The sequence below is a fragment of the Coffea arabica genome, chromosome 7c (genome assembly GCF_036785885.1).
Source record: "Coffea arabica cultivar ET-39 chromosome 7c, Coffea Arabica ET-39 HiFi, whole genome shotgun sequence".
Taxonomy (NCBI): Eukaryota; Viridiplantae; Streptophyta; class Magnoliopsida; order Gentianales; family Rubiaceae; genus Coffea; species Coffea arabica.
This window is the reverse complement of record NC_092322.1, coordinates 22,430,782-22,453,969: the sequence shown is the minus strand read 5'-3', so window position 1 is coordinate 22,453,969 and position 23,188 is coordinate 22,430,782. Positions and strand designations below refer to the sequence as shown.

At 35.7% G+C, this 23,188-nt stretch overlaps 1 protein-coding gene and 1 non-coding gene across 3 annotated transcripts; both read left to right on the top strand.

Moving 5' to 3' along the window:
• Positions 1-8,409: 8,409 nt before the first annotated feature.
• LOC113700254 (small nucleolar RNA R71) lies at positions 8,410-8,517 on the top strand. The gene has a single exon (XR_003450598.1). It is a non-coding gene; the product is annotated as a small nucleolar RNA R71 (small nucleolar RNA).
• Positions 8,518-13,154: 4,637 nt separating this feature from the next.
• Positions 13,155-22,825, top strand: LOC113699775 (putative late blight resistance protein homolog R1B-16). Of its 2 annotated transcripts, XR_011817494.1 has the most exons (5): positions 13,155-13,416; positions 20,411-20,541; positions 20,816-20,861; positions 22,157-22,236; positions 22,394-22,825. XR_011817494.1 is itself a non-coding variant. In XM_027220122.2 (4 exons), exon 1 carries the CDS (start codon positions 16,674-16,676, stop codon positions 20,088-20,090), a length of 3,417 nt encoding a protein of 1,138 aa, XP_027075923.1. In that variant the 5' UTR covers positions 16,360-16,673; the 3' UTR covers positions 20,091-20,541; positions 20,816-20,861; positions 22,157-22,236; positions 22,394-22,825. The 2 variants fall into 2 exon arrangements, 1 of the variants encoding a protein (XP_027075923.1); XM_027220122.2 differs by lacking the exon at positions 13,155-13,416 and having other exon boundaries at positions 16,360-20,541.
• The last annotated feature ends 363 nt before the right edge of the window (positions 22,826-23,188 follow it).

The window sequence follows — 23,188 nt, the reverse complement described above, 5'->3', positions numbered from 1 at the left end:
CAAAATCCAATATAGAAACTTCCTTTTTAACTATCGTTCTTCAAGTGCACCTCTAAGATAAACGTTCAAACTGCGGTAGCCCCCCTACGAACCAATAAAATATGTAAAAAAAAATCACACCAACTAACAAAAAAAAACACATTAAAAACATATTAAAACTAAACAAATCGTTGGGTTGCCTCCCAACTAGCACTTTTGTTTATAGTCGTTGGCTCAACTCATAAGGGTAGGATCTTTAAGTTGAAGAAGAGTCACCCAAAGGATATATGAGTCCCTTAGGAATGATTTTACCCACCAAGTAGGATTTTAATTGTTGACCGTTGACCTTGAATCATTCATTTCTTGCATTAACGATTTCAACTGCTTCATAAGGAAACACTTGAGTGATTTCAAAAGGTCCGGACCATCTTGACTTGAGTTTTCCGGAAAACAATCTAAGGCGTGAGTTGTATAATAACACTTTTTGCCCCACTTCAAATTGTTTGGGAACGAGATGCTTATCATATCAATATTTCACTTTCTCCTTATAAATTCTTGCATTTTCGTAAGCATGTAGCCGGTGTTCTTCAAGTTCGCACAGCCCAAGTAGTCTTCTTTCACCTGTAAGACGTAAATCTATGTTAATTGCCTAAATTGCCCAATATACTTTATGTTCAACCTCTACAGGCAAATAACAAGCTTTTCCAAAGACTAATTGATACAGCGACATCCCCAAAGGTGTCTTAAATGCCGTTTGATATGCCCATAATGCATCATCGAGATGTCTCGCCCAATCCTTCTTTGATTTATTCACCGTTTTCTCCAATATGAGCTTGATCTCTCGATTGGCTAATTTAGCTTGTCCTTTTGCTTGTGAGTGGTATGTTAGTGATATCTTGTGCCTACAACCATACTTAAGTAATAAAGAGTCAATTTAATTATTACAAAAATGCTTCCCTTCATCGCTTACTATGGCTTTAAGAATACCAAACCTGCTAAAAATGTTTTTCTTAAGGAACCGAAATACAATCTTAGAGTCATTAGTAGGCGAAGCAATTGCCTCCACCCATTTAAAACATAATCCACTGCTACTAAGATGTACTTATTATTAAAAGAACTAGAAAATGGTCCCATAAAATCCATCTCCCAAATATCAAATAATTCAACTTCTAAGAAAGTAGTAAGGGGCATTTCAATTTTTCTTGAGATATTCCCGATTTTTTGGCATGTATCACAACTTTTAACATATTCTCTAACATTTTAGTACATAGTTGGCCAATAAAATCCCGATTGCCATACTTTTGTCACGGTCTTTGAAGTGCTAAAATGACCACCCGTTTCTACGTTATGACAATGATATAAGACATTATGTACCTCATCTTTGGGAATACATCTACGTACCATACCATCTGCACAATGTCTATAAAGCAATGGTTCCTCCCAAAAATAATTTTTCACATCATGCAAGAACTTCTTCTTTTTATGATAATTAAAATCTTTTGGTATCATTCCACTTACCAAATAATTAGCGAAATCAGCATACCATGGAGAATTGACAATGGTTAGGACAAATTCATCAGAAAATTTCTCTTGAATAGGAACTTGGTCATTGACTGGAGATATTCTAGTCGTGATAGGTGATCCGCCACGAGGTTCTCCGATCCCTTTTTGTCCCTTATCTCCATATCAAATTCCTGCAACAAAAGAATCCACCAAATTAGGCCAGATTTCGCGTCCTTCTTATGTTGCAAATATTTGAGAGCCAAATGGTCCATATAGATTATAACTTTAGATCCTACTATATAGGATCTAAATTTATCTAAAACAAATATCACCACCAATAGTTCTTTTTCCGTTGTTGCATAATAGACTTGTGCTTCATTCAGTAATTTGCTCGCATAGTAAATGACGTGCAACATTCTTTCCTTCCTTTGCCCCAAAACCGTTCCAACTGCATAGTCACTTGCATTGTACATCGATTCAAATGGTAGCGACCAATCCGGTGAAGTTATAATAGGTGCTGAAATCAGTTCCTTCTTCAACCTTTCAAAAGCTACAAAACAATTATCATCAGATTGAAAAAAGGTATCTTTACATAATAAATCATACAATGACTTTACTAATTTTAGAAAAATCCTTAATAAAGCGTTTATAAGAGCCTGCTTGTCCTAGAAAGCTTCTTATCCTCTTAACATTGCTTGGAGGCGGCATTCGTTCAATAACTTCAACCTTTGCCTTATTCACCTCAATTAATTTAGAGGAAATCTTGTGCCCTAAAATGATTCCTTATACCATGAAATGCCATTTTTCTCAATTTAGCACAAGATTTGTTTCCTCACATCTCTGCAAAATCAAATCCAAATTATGAAGACAATGGTCAAAAGATGAGCCATATATCGAAAAATCATCCATAAATATCTCCATAATTTTCTCAATATAATCAGAAAATATGGCCATCATGCAATGTTGAAAGGTAGCAGGGGTGTTGCATAGGCCAAATGGCATCCTTCTAAAGGCAAAAATGCCATAAGGACAAGTAAACGTGGTCTTCTCTTGATCTTTTAGAACTATAACTATTTGGTTATATCCTGAAAAACCATCAAGAAAACAATAAAATTCATAACCGGCTATTCGTTCCAATAATTAATCAAGAAAGGATAAATGAAAGTGTCTTTTCTTGTAACCGCATTTAACTTACGATAATCAATACACACTTTTCACCCAACAACAACTCGAGATGGAATCATTTCATCATTTTTACCCATAATTATAGTGATTTCACCCTTTTTAAGTACAACATGAATAAGACTAATCCAAACACTATTAGAGATAGGAAAGATTATACCTGCGTCGAGCCATTTAAGAATTTCATTTCTTACCACTTTTTTCATATTTGGATTGAGTTTTTTTTGCGTTTCTACCACCGGTTTGTAATTGCCCTCCAATAGAATGCGGTGCATACATATAGAAAGACTTATACCCTTAATATCCAAAATTGTCCATCCAATTGCCTTCTTATGCCTTCTTAGAATTCTTAGCAACTTTGCACATTGCTCTTCATCTAGGTGAGCACTAACAATAACCGGTAAAGTATTATTTTCTCCAAAAAACTCGTACCTTAGATGAGTTAGAAGTGATTTGAACTCTAATTTTGGAGGTTCAATCTCCGAAAGTGGTGGTAACCCTTTTTCTTGACCAAGACTTTCATAAATATTACCCCTTTTATAGGGTGCTTGAAAATCCAAGTACTTTGTCAATTCTTCAATCTTTTCATAATCTCTCTCTTGCATGCCTAAACTCAATAAACAAATCTCAAGAGGGTCGAAATCAAAATTGACTCGGCTTAACTCTTGGTTTAGTTTAATTATCAATAGTGCCAATAGAGCAAACATGATCAGTAAAAGAAGGGTATTTTTTCAGTTCATTCAAATTGAACTCTACCTCTTCTTCACCTATTTGAAATTTAAGTTTGTCATTTTTGACATCAATAATAATACCTACAGTTGCTAGAAATGGTCTACCAAGAATAATTGGCATAGATATATCTTCTTCCATATCTAAGACCACAAAATTCACAGGAATGATAAATTTTTGAACCTTAATCAATAATACATTCTCCAACACTCCCAATGGATGTCTAATAGACCTATTGTGACAGCCCCACCTTTCCCTAAGGCGAACCAAAGGGTTCGGCGGGCCGCCTGCCCAACTCTCACCGGGGCTCATTACAATCTTCAAGTAAATTACAAACTAAACTCTAATATCACATGAAATACTCCACTAAAACAATCATGTACTCTAAACTATAAAAGAACTATTCATGCTTATATATTACATCCAAGATTTCCAATGTACTTTTACAACACCAAAAGCCCAAAAATAATCATAAGTTTTACACTATGGAGTCCCAGAATTAAAGATAACGACTAGTTCTACCCAAAGGGGGTCACTACTTAAGTCTCAAAACTTCCACTTCCAAACCTGTTAAGAAAAACAAATTGGGGTGCGCTAACGCTCAGTGAGGCCAAGGGAAAAACATGCAAGCATGCGAGCAAAGACACAATATAAAGCAATAACTTGAGTAACAAGTAACTTCAAAGCATTAAGCAAGTAGGGAATTTAATCACAATAAAAGGATACAGGAGCTCTCAGGAGCTAATCCATGCGCGATCCAAGCTCAGGTAGTTGACCCTCCGTTAACTTTCACAGTTATCCATGTAGAACTCCACTTACTACCTCTAGCGATCATGACACCCTCTTGGATCCGTAACCAAACAAGCATGTAGATGGTATCACTTAACAAGTATACCTAGCAAGACCCTTTATTTGGATCAAGTTATAACACTTCCCAAGGTTCACCAAGTTTCTCGACCAAACCCTTGCCGGCTCGAGTTACAAGGCTAGCCAATGGGTTGGGGCGTCCCCCCCATTCACTTTTAGGTCGATGAAACGAAGCTCCAATCGACAAGATTTGGTCATAGCATTGAGACGAGATGAGCGGTACCTCCTACCCTAAAAGGGCATGATACATTCTGCCGCTCAATGCTCACGAAAAACACTTTCATTTGCATTTACATGTAACACGTATCACTTATCAAACAAGCAATTTCATGAAAGAGAGGACAAGGGAGATAAAGTACACCCTAACTTCATTAACTAGCAAGTACGAGAAACATTGCATTTAAACACTTCACATGCACTTAATACTCACCCAAAAGTCGTGAGAGAGAGAAAAAAATGAAGCGACTAAACGAGTTCTTCCGAGTTCTCGTATTCACCTGAGACATGTATAATCACGATCATTCACGTGCATATTCAAGATCAAGCAAAAATATCAAGTCATTTTCATGTTTATTGTAAAAATCAGGAAACTGGAGGTTTATGGCAGAAACATTTAGAGAAGCGTAATTTAATATTTACAAGTCCAAAATTTGCATGGTTGATACCGTTGGAAACCTAATTGAAACGGCTAAAACTTTGTAGAAGACATCTTGATGAGATTCCATACGGATTTTGCCCAGTTTTTCCGTCAATAGATTGCTACAGTAAAATGCAGGGCAGCAAAAATTCTGTTTTTCCAGCAGACTTGGAAAAATCACCAAAAATCACCTAAAATGAGTTAGCCCCTGAAATTTACATGGATTGTAGCCTTATGTGTTTAGTTTCAAACCAAACAAACAGGACTCGATTTGGAGTGGTATACACCAAAAGATAACTGTTTTCCCGAAACTGGTCTGATGTTCCAGAAAGCAAATTTCTAGTTTTCACTTTAACAAGTTCACTCCTTTCTTTTCCTTTGAAGAGCTAATCGGTTTAATCAACCCAAATACACTTAAAATCCATTATTTTGGTAAAAACTTTAACTCAAATAAAAGCTCCAAAAATCTGAAATTTCGTCCCAAAAATTTCGGCCAACATGAAAGATTCAAAATAGAAATTTTTCCTCTTCCTATACTTAAACACACACAAGTTCATCCATTCAAATTAAGGAACACCTTGCCATAATTATCAAGCCAAACATGTAATAAAACAAGATTTATCACATATATACATCCAATCACATATCACACATCCAATATCGAAATATTGAGACCTAGATCGAGTGCGACAAGGTACACCCCCGTTTAAGTCTCATTTAATCACATTTAATCACATAAGGCAGCTAATACAATAAATCCTAATTGCTCAAATCAAACACATGTTCTTAGGTGAGTGCGATAAAGTACACACATGCCTTATAAAGAGCATACAGTTCACAAATCCATTTTGCAAACCCTTCTAGTAATGGCAAATACACTTAAGAAAAGATTTTAACAAATAAGGAACACTCACCAATCACCGCTCATGATCCCCATTCACCACAATTGATTATTGTCCAAATCCAATTCCTAAAACACAAAGTTCAATATCACATATCACTGTCCCCTTTTAGCATTTTAAGCACAACTTGAGCTACACTTATCGGATTGAAACAAACGATATACCGTTTCGAAGCTAAGACATAGCTCTACAATTCTCATGGAGACATCTCAACTCAGTTCCCACCCTAACCTAGCCAAATTTACCCAAAAAGCCCCCAGATTTTCCAGTTTGAAGCTCACTGTGAAATTCAACTAGCAGTCCTGATTCATTCAATCATATATCAGCACACACAACTCCGATTCAGGTAATTCCAAAACCATTTGAAATCTAAGATAAAAGGCTACAATTCTTAAGAAGGCATCAAAAACTAATTCATTCATCTTCCCAGCCAAACGAAGCAATTATGGAGGCAGATTATCATGTCTAACAAAAACAGGGCAGCAGGGGTAAAATAGTCATTTCACAAGATACCCTGTTCTGATTGAGGTGAAAATCTACAGGAATAATCTACACTCAATTCTATACAACTTCCATGTTTTGTTCTAAAGCTAATTCAGCCTCCATCATACTCGAATATTCAAGCCAGTTTCAGACAAGAAATTTGGAACAGTAAGCAAAACTGCCAAATTCATTCAATCAATTTAAACCCACGAATTTCCAGCTATGAAATTAGTTCCTAACTTAGTAACTCCAACTTCTAGTTACTACTACAAGCTATACCATAAAAATTGAGACCTAGGAAGTCAGGTTACCTTTCAATCTTCAAGAAACAAAGCTGGACAGAAATGATGAAGACAGCCAGCAGTCAATCGTTCCTTCTCCTTGCTTTCACACATAATTGGAGGAATAAATGGTTGATTGAATTCCCAGATTTCCTCTTGCTTTTCTCCCTTTTCCTCTCTATTTTCTCTCGCTCTCTCACGGCTCTCCTCTCTCCCCCCTTTTTCTTGTCTAGCTTGCCCGACTTCCCCTCCCCTCTCTTTCTTTTATGTTGTTTACTTTGCTTAATTAGGAAGACTTGATCTATTTAGAGTAGAGTCAAAGTCTTCTTTTCCTTTCTTTTCTTTTGGCCCCCTTTTTTCTTTTTTTGCTCTCACCCGGCTCTCCTCCTCTTTGTCTCTTGTTGTTTTTGGTCTTGCCTTGGTTAATAGAACTAAGTCAAAGTGCCAAGTGAAATCCAAGTTTTGCTTTTGTCTCTTGGTCAATTTTGTCAAGCTTCAACTTCCAACCACAATTAAATCGAAAATTAAATTTTTGGGCCCTCACACCTATCCACTAGTTGCAATGTAATATTAGTGCATTTAAACTCATGCAAACCTAATTGTCTAGCCACCGTTAAAGGAATTAATGATACACTAGCACCAAGGTCACATAATGCTTTAGAAAAGTCGATGTTACCAATGGTGCAAGGTATAGAAAACTCCCCGGATCCTTCAATTTAGGTGGTAGTTTGTTTTGTATAATGGAATGCACTCTTCCGTTAATGCTATTGTTTCGTAATCCTCTAATTTCCTTTTTCGTGTTATGATCTCCTTGGAAATTTCACATATGAAGGAATCTGCAAAATAACATCAGCAAAAGGGATATTAATATGCAATTGTTTGAAAATTCTAACAAAATTTTCAAAATCTTTATCAAACTTATTTGGGTTGAATCTTTGAGAAAATGGGACCGCCGGAGGTATTGGAATGGTAGTGGAAGATGATAGTTGATTTTCTTTTGGTTTCTCCTGACTATCTTCCTCCATACTTGCCTCTTGGTTCCTCCCATTTTCTTCTTGTTTTTCACTCTCATTTTTCCCAATTTCAACTACCGGAGGATCCTCTAATTGTTTACCACTACGAAGAGTAATGGTCTTGACATGCTCCTTAGGATTCACCTCCGTTTTATTAGGTAATTCTCCTTGATTTCTATTATTCAAAGAACTAGCGATTTGGCCAATTTGGACCTCAACATTCCTATACATTATAGTAAGTTGGTCCAATCTTCCTTCTACTCGTTTGAACCTATCCGTACAAGCTTTTCCATCGTGATCTCCCAACTCGGTTTAGTTTCCGATTGTGGTTGCCTTGGTTGGAATCCCGGCAGCTTGGTTGGCCTTTGTTGATTGCCTTGATCTTTCCATCCAAAATTTGGATGATTTCTCCACCTCGGATTGTAAGTATTTGAGTAGGGGTTATTTTGAGCATTTCGATTGTAGTTGTTGATGAATTGTACCTGCTCACAATCAACACAATCATTAGTATCATGTTCATCTCCACATATTGAACAATAAGCTACATGTGCATTAGATGAACTTGGACCAACTCCGACTTGTCTATTGAGTAACTTTACCATATTGTTCATTTGGGCTCTCAACATGTTGAGAGTGTCCATTTCAATCATACCTGCGTGGCATCTTGGATTACCTCTCTCATTGGCCCATTGGTAGTTATTTGCGGCTATTTCTTCTATTAAAATTTGAGCTTCTTGAGGTAATTTACCCATTAAAGCTCCACTTGCGGCTGCATCAATAGTTGTTTTAGTGGAGAAAGATAAACTATTAGTTTGTATGATTAGCCAATCGAGAAGTCCATGTTGTGCACATTTTCGAAACAAATCTCTAAATCTTTTCCATGTCTCTTATAATGATTCACCCTCTTGTTGGCTAAAACTAGTGATATCCATTCTAAACTTAGCCGTCTTGTCTAGTGGAAAGTACTTATTTAAAAATACTCATGATAAATCATCCCATGTGGTGAAAGTGTTGGGAGCATGTGAGTGTAGCCAAATTTTAGCCTTATCTCTTAATGAAAATGGGAACAACCTTAGCCTTATTGCACCATCACTAACTCCATTCATTTTAATAGTATCACATATCTCCAAAAATGTGGCTAAGTGTACATTGGGATCCTCTACGGCATTACCTCCAAATTGAGATTGTTGAACCATTTGGATAAGTGATGTTTTAATTTTAAAATTATTAGCGTTTACCGTTGGCCGCGCTATACTTGTTTGAGATCCTTGAGTTCCCGATAGAACGAAATCCCTAAGAGCTTGCCTATTTGCTTCGTTTTCCGCCATTTCTTTTTCAAACGGTAGCTCTATTGCAATTCCCTCAATTGGTTGCTGAACCATTCCTTCCTCTTGTTGTGGTGTACGCCTTCATTGTTTACATAGTGTCCTTTCAATTTCTGGATCAAAAGATGCTACTACCTGTAACGCCCGGTGCACACACTACAAAAATGAAGAATAGAGACAATGTAGTAATTATATCGCAAAATAAATAAAAATTCAATTCAAAATATTAACAAGAATTTTCACTATACTAATATCAACTAATCTAATATAAAGGTCCAAATTAATAAAACTTATTAGGTCCTAATATTGCCGCTCCCCGACAATGGCGTCAAAAACTTGACAGGTTTTTGGTATAAGTGTAAGTTTAGTATCGATTTATACCTGTTTGACTATAAGTTATCACTTCCTTAAACTAGTATTAAATTTCAATTCTCATTGCAGACTTAACACCTTAAAATTATCACAATTAATAGCTGGTTAATCATGATTAGAAAAGCAAAAGTGATAAATAACTTGCTCAAAATAACGTCATCAAATAACTAAGTAAACATCACAAACAAGATATAGAAAGTTCATCCATAACTCTAGGCATAAACTTTAGTAAAACATGAAAACAAACACCAAACTTGCATTATAGTTAAACATAAAATCAAATACAAAAGAGAAAGTATTAGGAGAGAAGCCACCCTTGCCACATAAGCTTCAAACTCTCTATCTTTACTCTTCAAATTTTCATCCAAATCTAACTACAAATACAAGATGGATAAACTACACTAACTATACTAATCTACCCTAACTAATGAACTAAGTACAATCTAGTCAAGACTACATTTTTGTGGAGTTTCCCTAGCATTCCAAAGTTTTGAAAATGTTCTCCAAGGCCTATATTTATAGAGGAATTTAAGAACCAAATGAGTTGTTTCTAGTTGTCATTTTTTATTTTTGAAACTCTCAAAGATTGCGTCTCAAAGCTTCCATGCTCATCTGATCATTTCCAACCGGAATCTTTGCAGAAAAAAGCGGTAAAAAAGGATGTGTGAATAGAGCACAAAGTGCAGAGTGACGGGTTTTTGGTATAAGTGCAAGTTTAATTCTGATTTATACCCGTTTGACTGCAAGTATACAGGTCAAATTAGTAGTTTAGGGCATATATCGGGTCGATCCCACGAGGAGCAAGTTAAACAAGTACTAGATCCTTTACTTACTATATTATTTAGACTACAATCAAATTAAGCAATAGAATATAAAATTACTACTACCTACAAGTCTTAACTAGACAATTGCAAGATAACAAATGGAGAAAAATTCACTAAATACTTGAGTCTAGGAATGTTGATTCCACTTATGGCATAAATAATACAAATGAATAGATTTACCTCTTGTTACAACCCTTGTTTAACTAGAGATTCATTTCCAATATTACCAAATCTCATTCTCATTATGAAATGGTCTAGAATAGTCTAGTTTTCCCTATTCTCATAGTGAAATACTAGTTCTACTCTTGTTTTCTTCATAAAATGCAAGTTTAATCCACTTTAGTATACTTCTATTCTCATGAGTCTACTACTTAAGCTCTAGTCATGTTGTTCCATCATTATTATCAATTTTCATTGAATAATAATAACTAAGAGCTTGTTATTGGTGATCAAACAACAACAAAAGCATGCACAAGTAAACAAGTTAATACAAGGTGTAACAAGTGTAAATCATATTCACTTCATATCAAGTAGCCATAATCTTCATCTACTCCCTAGATCTAGAAGTTTACTACTCATGTAAGATATAACAAGAAAACACATAGTTTCATTGCATGAACATATCATGAATCACAAGTAAAAGATAGATTAGAGAAAGCTTAGCTAAGGTTAATGAAGAAACTCCCAATGATCTTCAATTTTTTCAACAAAATGGGTAAAATGAAGTCTCCAATTGTTCTCCACAAAAGTTATTAGCTAGAGAGAACAAGATAAGACTAATTTCTAAGTTCTAAAACTAAAATCTGATATGCACTCCTTTTACCATGTTCTACTCCTCTCTAATAATGTCTTTTCCTCATTTTCTTTCCAAATTTGCCCCTCATTGAAATCATCACATCTTACTTCTTCAAGTGTACAAGAGGTCTGCCAGCTTCCAGCCGAAATTTTGTGCATGAGTCAAAAAGTAAGTGTGAAATGAGCACAAGTTGTTCTGCAAATTGTAGAGGAGAGAGGAAGATCTGAGGCTTGGATTCGAGGGGTGAAAAGGTGATCCAAGCTTGGATCCTCTTGCCACAACATTTTCTTCATGCAGGATCCGAGGCCTTCTTCAAAGCGATCTGAGCTTGGATCGCCTGGCCTCTGATCCACTTCTCCAGAAGTTCGGACGAGGGCTCAGATCACAGGAGATGAGAATGGATCCGAGCTCGGATCCCTCTCCCCTGTTTCCATCTTCAAATTCTTTCCTCTTTCGCTCCAGTTTGCTCCTTGTTTCACTTGTCCGTTATCCTCCAACTAGCACTTTATCTCTTCTTTATCTTATGTACATACCTCATGCACTAACAACCTATAAAATATCATATGTTTATACATTAATCTACTCATTTTGCAAGTTCCAATCACTAAACAACACTTGAAACAATTTGCACAAAAAAGAGCTTAAATATGGCTATGATCCTCTAAAAATATGACAAACGCTCGTGCAAAACTATACAAAATATACGCAATATTCACTTATCACAGAGCAAGTTGCATTTGAAATCCATGAAAATGCAAGTAGAAAATGCGGCCTATGCCTGCATTTTGACCCCCCATTTTACTCTGTTTGTAGGTTTGCTCATCTTGGGCAGATTTCATCCTTGCTCTGTTTTTTGTCCAACTTTAACTGACATTTTTTTGATGATGGAGGCTGAACTAGCTCTTGTACAAAGTATGAAAATTGTAATTCTTTGAGTTACTTTCCAATGTATTAATAATCATCCAATTTGGAGCTCTGTGAACCGAGAAATGACCAAAATATCCTAAACTGGTCAGAACTCTATTTTAGCTTTCGACTATGAAAATTCACTTATGTATTTCAACTTTTTGACAATGAAAACGACTAAAATGAACTTTGATGTCTTCATACCAAATGTAGATCTATCTCTTAGTTTCAAAATGATTCAAGAATCACCCCAATCCAATACTTGTAGCTCAAGATATAGTTAAAATAGCACAAGATATCAAAGCTAGAAAACTTGCATTTCATCCTTTGAGTATTTTGCTCTTCATTTTTTCTTTTTATCACTTCAAATCATCAATAATCATCTAATTATCTTCTCAATTCATTCCAATTGATGATTGAATCATTAAACCTATAAAAACATGAAATTTTCACTATTAAAATCCATAGAAATGTAATTTTTACACTTTAAACTATAAAATGCACATTTTCACTAGAAATCTAGTTAATTAGCTATAAAAGTAGTTAAAACACACCAAAATCAACTAATAAAAATACACTAAAAACACACTAAATATACTTATCAGGCTGTCAACCTTAACCACTAGATTCAAGCCTCCTCAATAATTGAGTCAACCTTAATTAAGAAATAGAAGAAAGAAAAATACTTACAAGTATTTATAAAAATTTTAACTAATTTAGTAAATTATCAAATTCAAATATCAATTTTTAGACTCTAAATTTTAGATTTCGGTTCTTTCAATGCACCCTTAGGTTTGTGTCCCGGCTTGTGCATAATTATTAGAAATTTTATGTAATTACTAATTAGGTTATGATATTATGTATATACTTTTTTATATTTAATCTATTTAAGCGGGAACCCCCACCCTGTTTTAAGGCTATGGGAGGGAATTATATAAATGCTTGTAGCTTTTTTGTGCATGCGAGGCCATCATAATCCATTGAAAAAAAAAGTGGAGATCTTCTTAGTTGAAATTTGTGTTCTCTCAATAAGAAATTGAAAAAAAAAAAGATTTAAAATTGTGAAGTTCCCACCCAACTAGCACTAATTATTATGGATGCCCACGACTATTCAATAGAATAGCAGTAGCACTAAAATTATGCTAGGTACCACCCAATTAGAACTAATTAGCGACCATGCAACAAAATTAAAGACATAGGAACCTGAAAACGACCACAAAACGACCCATTTTTTCTGCCTTAGTGGATGCGACAAAGGTTTGTTGAAAGGCACCACTCCAAGTGTGAAATGTGGAAACCATCTTCTTCACAAAATCATTGTTTATTTGGGAAAAACCAAAGGCAGCATTATTGTGTGCAAGGCCTGCTACTGTGAACCTTCTCGTTTCGGATATTCATTGACTCTCACAAATCTGATTGTATCACAGTATACTTTTCAAAGAAATCCCCTGAAAAAATTTGCATTTTTTTTGATGAATTAGCTGAGTTTTAAGTTTTAACTATTGGAGTGGAGTAAGAGGCGGTTGTTAGGGAAGTGGCGAAGCTAGTGCTAGTTGCCAGGAGCTTCTGCAATCGATTTCTTCAAATAGAGCTGAGTACGGTGCCCATCAACAACAGGTATTTTTAAATTCGAGGAAATTGAAAAGGAAAAAAAGAATAAGTTGATTAAGCGTTCCATTTCCTCAGCTGTTTATATGTTCTGTAAGTTGGAAGGAAAAATATAAACAAGGGAATGAAAGAGGTGGAGAACAACGAAAACATGATTGGCTTTTTATTTTGTCAGTTTCTTAGTTTTTAAAATATATTTAGTTTTTGAAAACAAGAAGATGAAAAAAGAAAAAGAATGAAAACGTCTGTTACTAATTTCTGGAGAGATGGTTCTTTATTTTTCTTTGGAATCCCTTTTGACCTTTTTTTTTTTAAACTAAGGTTCATTTGATAAAACTAAAGTCTGAAATTTGAAGTTTGAATCTATTAATTTATTGAATTGTTAAGTATTAAATCTAATATATTTAAATGTATATTACATTCTAAGCCTACTGGTATAACATACCATGCTTGTTCCACATTAAAGTGACCTGTAATTATGGAAGTATGCAAAGAAAAATTTAAGAGCAAACTACAATATAGCATTCTGCAAGTCCAAACACCAGTCTTCTACCCACTTTTGACCCTTAGGCCCGCCAAATTTACATGGCTGAAGCTCATTTGTATTGTATGTGGTTATCAGCAGCATATCCATTTCCCTGAACAAAGTTTCAAGTGGAAAAGGAAACGTCTTGCGAGATTATCACTATCATGCCCCACCATCTTTCCTCACGACACACGAAATCAAAAAACAAAAATAAAAGAGTCTTGCTGACAATGTGTACTCAAAAAGAAAAAAAAAAGAGTTATATGAATTTTTCTGACAGGGATATGTATTCGTTAACAAGTTTAAATTACGTCTAATTTAACATGTGAGTATGCACAATCATAATTATTGGACACACATCTAATTTAACATGTGAATATACACAATCATAATTGTTGCACTCGACATCTAGATACTTATACAAATTAATTACACTTTTTTTAAAAACCTAACACATGAGACTTCAACGAATATACATTGAGCATCAATTAACCAAACCATACTTATATATGTAAATATTTAACTAGCTAACCAGATATATGCTTTAAAAAAGTTATTTCAGCTTGTAGCTGCTTAATTAATCTTCTCGAATCGATTGTTGTACAAATTATTCAACGTGATAAATCTCTTATGCTCGTTCCTGAGGCTCTCCTCTTTTTGTTGAGAAGGTCTTAATCTAGTTGTTAAGGGTAAAACTCGAAAATTTAGAGACCTTGGGTTTTGATTCTTCTTTATCTCACAATTTCTTAAGTTTCACCCTTCCCTTGCTAAAAACAATGGGGAAAAAAAAGAGAAAAAGGCTCTCCTCTTTATTTAAGGTTGTTACCTCGCACCATCCATCAGGTAACAAAGAAAGTCATTTATGGTTTTTCCACCTCAATTCCACACTTTAATTTGCTATTTTACTTTTCATTTTTTTCCTTTTCTTCATCACATTTTTGTCCTTAGTATAACAATTAAAACTACTATTGTGTTGCGTGGACTGATAGGAGTGTACTTGAGGTAGTCTAGATTATTTTGACAAGTAAATAAAGAATATCTCTCAAAGAATTTTTCAGTATTAATGCAGCATAAATTTAAATGAATTTGTGTAAAAAAATTATGTTATTGATGTGAAAAAAAAACGATGCTGATTCAAGCATAAACGAAAGAAAGAATAGTCCAGGAATACGCATATTTCGATTCTCATATACATATTTAAAACGCAAATAATATACGTAGAAGTTGAAAGACTTTATAAGACCAGTCAACAATGTCATAACAAGCATAATATTTTGCTTCTACCTACAATATGACACTAATTATGGTTAATGTGAAAACGTCTAGGAAACAGAAGTTGAACCATACGCTAATGGAAACCACTATTTCAAGAAAATGATTAGTAATATTATGTACTTAACCATTAAGTTCCAAGCAAATCATGCTAGCATCTTCTGCTTTTAATTATGAAGGAAGGATCCAATTGGAAAAAAAATTATGGATTGATTAGGCGACAAATCAAGGTCAAAGTTGCATGACATCATCTAATTAAGAAAAGCTAATAATAGCAGTAATCCATTAAATCAACAATGAATGATGCATCAATGTACATTTCCAAACCTAAGTTATGGTTTACTTCTTCTAATAGGACAATAGTATCATGCAAGTGAATTACAATTAGGTCCAACCTATCCAAAATGTCAAAAAGCTGAATAGTACGCCAAAAAAAAAAAAAAAAAGACATCGCACCTCCACAATGCTCATAACGTCTTTATTTTTAGGGCAAATTACATTTTACCCCCTGTGATTTACCCTTTTTACATAACCCTCCTATGGTTTCAAAAGCTATACATAATCTCCTCATGGTTTGGATCAAAGTGTCAAAGTGACGGAGATAGTCACTTGTAATGGAACTTCTAAAAATGTTGAAATTACTCTTATAAATACATAACACATTAACCCCGTATGCTTTTTATATTTTACCATATAACCCCCTTATGGTTTAATACTTTACCATATAACCCCCTTATGATTTTCAAAATATACACATAACCCCCCTTGGTTAATAAATAATTTTTAACTTTACATAAGGGTAATTTTGACATTTTAGGTGATACCGTTACGAATGATTATTTCCGTCATTTTGACACTTTAATCCAAACCATAAGCGGGTTATGTATAACTTTTGAAACCACTGGGGGGTTATGTAAAAAAACGCTAAACCACAAGGGGGTAAAGTGGAATTTACCCTTATTTTTATCGAAGTTGTCATCTTTGCTACTTAAAAAGGCCTTAAGGCCCTTATCTGAATGCATCTCTAATTTTTTAAACATTTGCTCATCAAAATTTCTGAGACTTGATTAACTCAATATGCATCATATACTCGTAGAGTGATATGCTAGTTACAAATTAATGTGACCAATAATTTAGTCTTCTGCACTTAAATTTGACCCTTAGGCACGTCAAATTCACATTGTAGAAGCTCATTGGTATGGACTTGGGAGTCACCAACAGCATATGCCCGTTGGTATGATCTGTCCTTGACAAGTTTCAAAAGGAAGAAAGAGAAGTCTTGCAATATACTTCATCAACACGCCCCACCACCCCTACCACACGCACACACAGACAGGAAAAAAGAGAGTGTTGACTCTTGACGGCAATGTGTGACTACCGTTGATAGATCATGAGAAAATTGTAGATATTGAATATCCATAGCTACAATAGACAGAAATCTGATATATCAGAGTGAAAAGCAGGTACAATGATGAATATCTCCTCCGATAGTAGCACTAATTGCTTCGATTTTGCTTTAGATCGTCTGGAATCGTTTAACCAATCATTCAAATATGGGTATGACTTTTCTTTCTGGGAGCTGAAGGTAGGGATAAGTCTATTGAAAACCTTCGATATGTATATTAGAAAGTGTAGGAGGAGAAGGAGCAGCCAGGATACACGTTTGGAAAATGAAATGGAGGACCGCGGTAATGCTAAGTCCGACAGTTTGAGACTTAGCAGTATTTCATTCAAGATTCAAGATCTTGTTAGCGGGATATCGCTGGGACTTGAATATACTCTTTCTAGATGTAATGATGATCAGCCTGATGAGTCAGATTTTAGTGACATCGATGTCGATTGTGAATGCGCCAGATATGAGGAAAATATGAGGTGCTTTTTTGAAACAGATATCAAGGAATCAGGCATCATTGATCTGCTGCTCTGCTACTCGCTGGGAGATTTACAACTAGTTATAGATTTCATTGATTCCATTTCAGAGAATCTGAAGCATCTTTGTAAATGCTATTATGGAGTTGATGAAGCTCTAAACACTGTAATGGAAACCCTTGAAGAGAAGCTAATGTTTTTGAAGAGTTTCATTCGCTTTGCGACACTACAAGGTGTTGAGGGTCAGCAATTAAAAGACCTATTAGTTCACGTTGAAGTTGTGGCTCTCAATGCTGCCAGCTTGATCTGTGGATCTTGGTTTAAGAGAAATGATCAACTAGCGTACAAAGAGATGGAATCTGAAATTTCTCAACTGATACATAAGAAGATTGATTCCTTTGATCCCCAAGTCCGAGAAACTTATATTAATGTCTTGACAGCTTCCAAGTTATCAAGACCATCCTACACTTTAGCTATGAAGAAGAACAAGCATCTAGTGGCTGAATTTATTGATTATCTCATGCGTAGTCTTATGAAGCTATTAGAATCTTATCCCAGTTTTCCGGTTCCAGTGAAGGATCAAATGCTAAAACTCCACGAGGGAGTAAGATTCCTGATCATCCTTCTTAGTCGGCAGCAGGAGAAGTTCGATGAGCTAAATGATGAGATGAAGAATTGCATTGGATTTGTAGTCTCTGATGCAGGAATAGTAATTTTCTCCCTTTCTGTGAATGAAATGAAAGAAGGCTTGTGCAATGAAACAGGTCTGGCACTTTCTCGTTTGGTCGAAGTGCTCAAGTTGGTCATTGCAGAAGTTGGGCACATATATGCACTACCATCATCATCATCACTTGGTTTCCCTAGGACTAACGAGCTCGGCTCTCTTGATTTTCTTCTAGAAACTCTCAAGGAATTAGCAAGTTCTACAGCTGATTCAATTGCTTTCTCAAACAATCAAATACACACAATCCTAGAAGATCTTGTATTGTTAAGATCTTTCCTAGGAAATATCGTGGAGCAGCGCAACCAAAATGAAAAACTCCAAGCGCTTTGGAGTCGCATCATGAAGGTTGCATACAGTGCAGAATTGGAAATTGACTCTGCACTGGTTGGTGATCTACGTGAACATTGTTTGGATGCTGTTGCTGGAGATATCAAGCTTATGAGGATAGAGGCTGAAGGGATCTATAATAGCATAAGATATGATGGTGAAACCCAGAGAGTTACCAAGACTACCATTGACATGCCATCACAAGTTACTGTGCCAATATCCAGTGAAGCTCTGGTGGGTCTCAACGATGAGGTAGAAAGTATAATTGATAGACTTTTGAGAGGATCGGAGCAATTGGACATTGTCGCCATTGTGGGTATGCCTGGGCTTGGTAAGACAACAATAGTCAATAAAGTTTACAGTGATCCTTCGGTAAAGTTCCACTTCCACGTTCATGCTTGGTGTTGTGTCTCTCAAGCATATAGCAAGCGTAGTTTGTCAGTTCAGATATTGTGTTGTATTGACGGTGGGAGCTCCATCCAGTATCTTGAGATGAACGAAGATGATATGGCTGACAAACTCCACAAGTTTTTGAAGAGAAATAGGTATCTCATCGTTTTGGATGATGTTTGGGACATTGACGGGTGGGATTTGTTGAAACACTCACTGCCAGATGACTGTAATAGAAGCAGGATACTCTTAACCAGTAGATTTCAGGATTTGTCTTTGCAAATGAAACCTGATAGCAAGCCTCACCACCTTCGCCCACTTACTAGCAAAGAGAGTTTGGAATTGCTGCAGAAGAAGCTATTTGGCAAACAAGATTGTCCTCCAACATTAAGTGAAGTTGTACTGCATGTAGCAAAATACTGTAAGGGCCTACCTCTTGCAGTTATCCTTGTTGCTGGAATTCTTGCTACCACTCAGCAAGACAGCTGGGAAGAAGTCGCAAGATGTCTAAGTTCCACCATTTTTGTGGACAGTGAACACTGCATGGAGACACTTGAGCACAGTTATAATTATTTACCGGATTATTTGAAACCATGCCTTCTTTACTTGAGTGCATTTCAAGAAGACCGAGACATTCCTGTCCGAGAGTTGTTATGGCTTTGGATCTCAGAAGGATTTGTGCAACAGACTAACGGAAAGAGCTTAGAGGATGTGGCAGACGAGTATTTGATGGATCTGATTGGGAGGAGTTTAGTTATGGCTACCCAACAAAGATCTTTAGGCGGGATCAAAACTTGCCGAATTCATGATTTGGTACATGAGTTTTGTTTGGCGAAAGCAAAAGAAGAAAGATTTTTGCAGATTTTTCATGCGGATGACCTTCCTACTTTTACTGGACCGTGTTACCTCCACCGACTCTGCATTTGCCCTACCACCAGTGAGGGACCTTTAAATTCAAGTCTATTTTTCCCCAATTTGCGTAGTGTGCTCTTATTTGATTTTGGTTCTCTACCACTGGATAGAAGTTCAGTCAAATTTCCATTATCTAAACTTCTTAGAGTGTTGCATTTGGGGGGCAGATTTTATTGGGGTACATGTTTTCCAAGGGAAGTATTATTCTTTGTTCACTTGAGGTACTTGAAGATTGCATGGCAAAAAGGGGAAATTCCATCTGCAATAGTCAACCTCTCCAGGTTAGAAACTTTTGTGGTAGGAAGACGCCTTACAATTAATTATTTGTTACCCAACACTGTCTGGAACATGAAAACATTGAGGCATCTTGTCGTTTTTCCAAATTACGTTCCAAATTACGGAATTGGTTTCAGATTTCCCATCGACAATCTTGAAGGCTCCCCGGATTTAAAACACTTAGACACTTTAACCCTTGCAATCGATCCCTCTTCTCGAAGCTTGCAAAAGATATTGTCAAAATTACCGAGCATCCGCAGGCTAACATGCTTGGAAGTGAATCGCAGAGCATCTGCTGGAAATCACAATGATATTCTTGTGCTGAACTACTTGAGTTTCTTAGAATCACTTAAGCTCAGTGGCTTTGCCGGATATGAGTCCCGTTGAATTTGAAAAATTTGATCCTCTCATCTAATTATCAACCATGGAGTAAAATTTCAGCAATTGGAAAGCTACCCAACCTTGAAGTGCTTAAATTACGCTATAATTCCTTTGTGGGGGAAAAATGGGAAATGGAAGAAAGGGAGTTTCGAAACCTCCGATTCTTGAAATTGTCATATTTAAACATTCGCTGGTGGACTGCCTCTTCTGATAATTTTTGCTGTCTTGAGAAATTGGTTTTGCATGCTTGTCATTGGCTGGAAGAGGTCCCTTCTTGTTTAGGGGAAACCCTCACTCTTGACATGATTGATATAAAATGGTGTCAGGAGTCTGCCGTAAATTATGTGAAGCAAATTCTGCAAGAACAGATGGATATGGGAAATAATGGTCTAAAGATCGTTATTGAATAAGAAAGTCGGTGACGGTCTATGTTTTCCTCTGAGTGCCAATTCAGCAAGTGAGTCGATTTCCTCTCATCACATTTTCATATTCTACATCTGTTCTATTTGTGTATATTCAATCAGTTCAATGCTAGCATAACTTTTCATGTTTCTCAGTGCAATTTCTGAAGCTTCCCAATTCTTTGATTCGATAAGTAATACATTCATGAATTCAATATTGTCTATCAAACATGTTTCGATGCTATTCTGCGGTTCTTATTTCCTTCAATATTTCATAACGTTTATGATCAATTTTCCCAATTTCTAAAATTTTCTTGAACATGGTTACAGATTTGTGTGATTCTTACAACCAGCTGAGCAGAGACACATATGCCAGGTATACTTTTCTATTCCTGTTATTTATTTCAGCGAGAGCACTAATTTTCTTTTGTTGAAATCAAATACCTGAATGACACAACACTTTCTTTTTCTTTTTTTTTTCTATTTATTTTGAATTGCCGAGAATGCGGTATGCTATTGCAACCTTGTTCTGTAGAATATGTGTGTACTAACGACTCTGAGCTTGGTAAACATGAGGATTTTGCCCTTTTTTATTTTTATTTTTTACCATCTAGGTATACGAGTTTGTTCCTGCTTGTCACTGTTTTTCCAGAGTTTTATTATGCTGTGTGCCTGTTCTGAACTTTGTAAACTAGTTGTGCTTTAGACTTGGCCATTAGCCATGTTCCTCTGACACCTGGATATGCGTAAAGAAGGTAAAGTAAACAAATTTTCAGATGTTGAGGTCAGATTATATTCGTTGTTTCCTGAAGACGAACCATGTTAATAATTACTATATGTAATCTTTAATAGTACCCTGAGATTTTGCATGGAACATCTAGCAAAAGATAAAGTTTCTGGAGGAGGAACAAAAGAGGAAGGGAATTTAAACTTAATGAAAGGATGCATTACGGAATGAATTATATAGACTGTCACTTTGTTTTATATCCAACTTGGTATACAGTCTGATTTCCCATTTCCAATTAATTTGTAAAGCTGCACTCTGAAAAGGTGCTCTGAATTTATCAGATTTAAATTGAAGTCATTGGCTTCTACAGTTCGGGTAGTTGGAAGGGGGGAGGGAGTTGTAAGGTGCAATGGAGAGCTATCTGGAAGATGATCTGACAGTCAGTGGATGTAGAAACTTGATGCCAAAAACCCCTTAAAATTTCTTTCTTGTGCCGTTTAAAATGATTTGAATTAGTTAGAAAGCAAGAAACAGGTTTTGTTGCTGAACTGGCACTGCCGAAATGGTTTTTTTTCATGTCTTTTTGTATTCTGTATTGCTCAAAATTGTAAAGAAGATGATGAAAGCCATCTGCACCTATTTGAATTGAAGATTTACTTCACCTAATATGTATTTTCTAGTCTAATATGTTCTCTCAGTTCTTTTCCAACACTTGAACCATTAGATTTAAAAGACGTTTGGAAACACCCAAAGAACTGGTCCTATATTTTGATGATAAAACCCAAGAGCAGATGGCCCAATTTAGCATATCTTAGCTTTGTGATGTACCAAACAATATTACCGTTTTGCCTAATTTAAGATAATTGTCGATTTTTCTCTTCTGTTCCATTGCCTGGCAAAGCTGAAACAAGCATTTATCTAGAATTTATTATCTTTTTTTGCAGGTCATCCAAGAAAGAGCATCTGAGGTTTAAACAGATATTGAAACTTGACTAGAAAGTTTTTTTTTGGCTGTAACTGTCAGGTATAGATGCTCCAAATTCTTTACTTTTTTGTTCTGCGAGTTTTTCTTTTCCATTTTTTTTTTGGTTGACTCAAACACCTAATGCAGCAGAGTTATATAGAACCTCAAAGTACTATGCATTGAAAACTGATAGTCTTCTTGCATTATTGGCCTGCAGCTAATGCCTCAACCGGGGAAGTGATAGGATGCTGGCATATATGACGAATTGAATCTTTCCAATGGATGGATCATCCGATGTTATATCACTCATGGGGGACTTTGCACGATTATCTTTGTTAAAGTGGCTTTGTCCTACATTGCTTTTTGTATAAGGGAGTCTTTCCCTTAGTTGCCTGTAAATATAGTGGGCCTGTGATTGGATTAGGTGCACCAAACCAAGGAAACTTTAGTGGGTTATTTGGACCATTGGGTCATTAAGTTTTTTGTTTACTAAAATATTTTTGGAATTTCTTGTTTTTTAAGTATTAGGTATTTTGGGTTTACGAAAAATTTTCTAAAGCATTTTTGTACTCTCTTGTTCATAGTGAAATTTTACTCCTCCTCCATCTGTGGACGTAGATTAATTTGATCGAATCATGTAAATTTTTTATGTTCCTGTTTTATTATTTGTCTTTTGGGATTATCAAAAATCATTTCGTCAATTTTCTGGGGTCAGATCTAACAAACTGGTATCAGATTTTCTTCAGAAGCTTTGGATTTTGTGACAACACCGAAAATAACAAAGACTGTTATCAAGAAATTCGACAGGAATATCAATTTTGGAATATAGCAGCTCAAGATGGTGGCTATTTTGGTTCAACACAAAGTTGATTTAGCAATACAGGTAATTGAAAAAAATCAAATAGTGTGACAGTTACAAATTTGATGAGATGGATAAGAAGGTAAGATCTAGCATTATGTTAAATCTCTCTGACAAAGTTTTGTGAGAGATAGCCACTGTAACTTCGGCAAA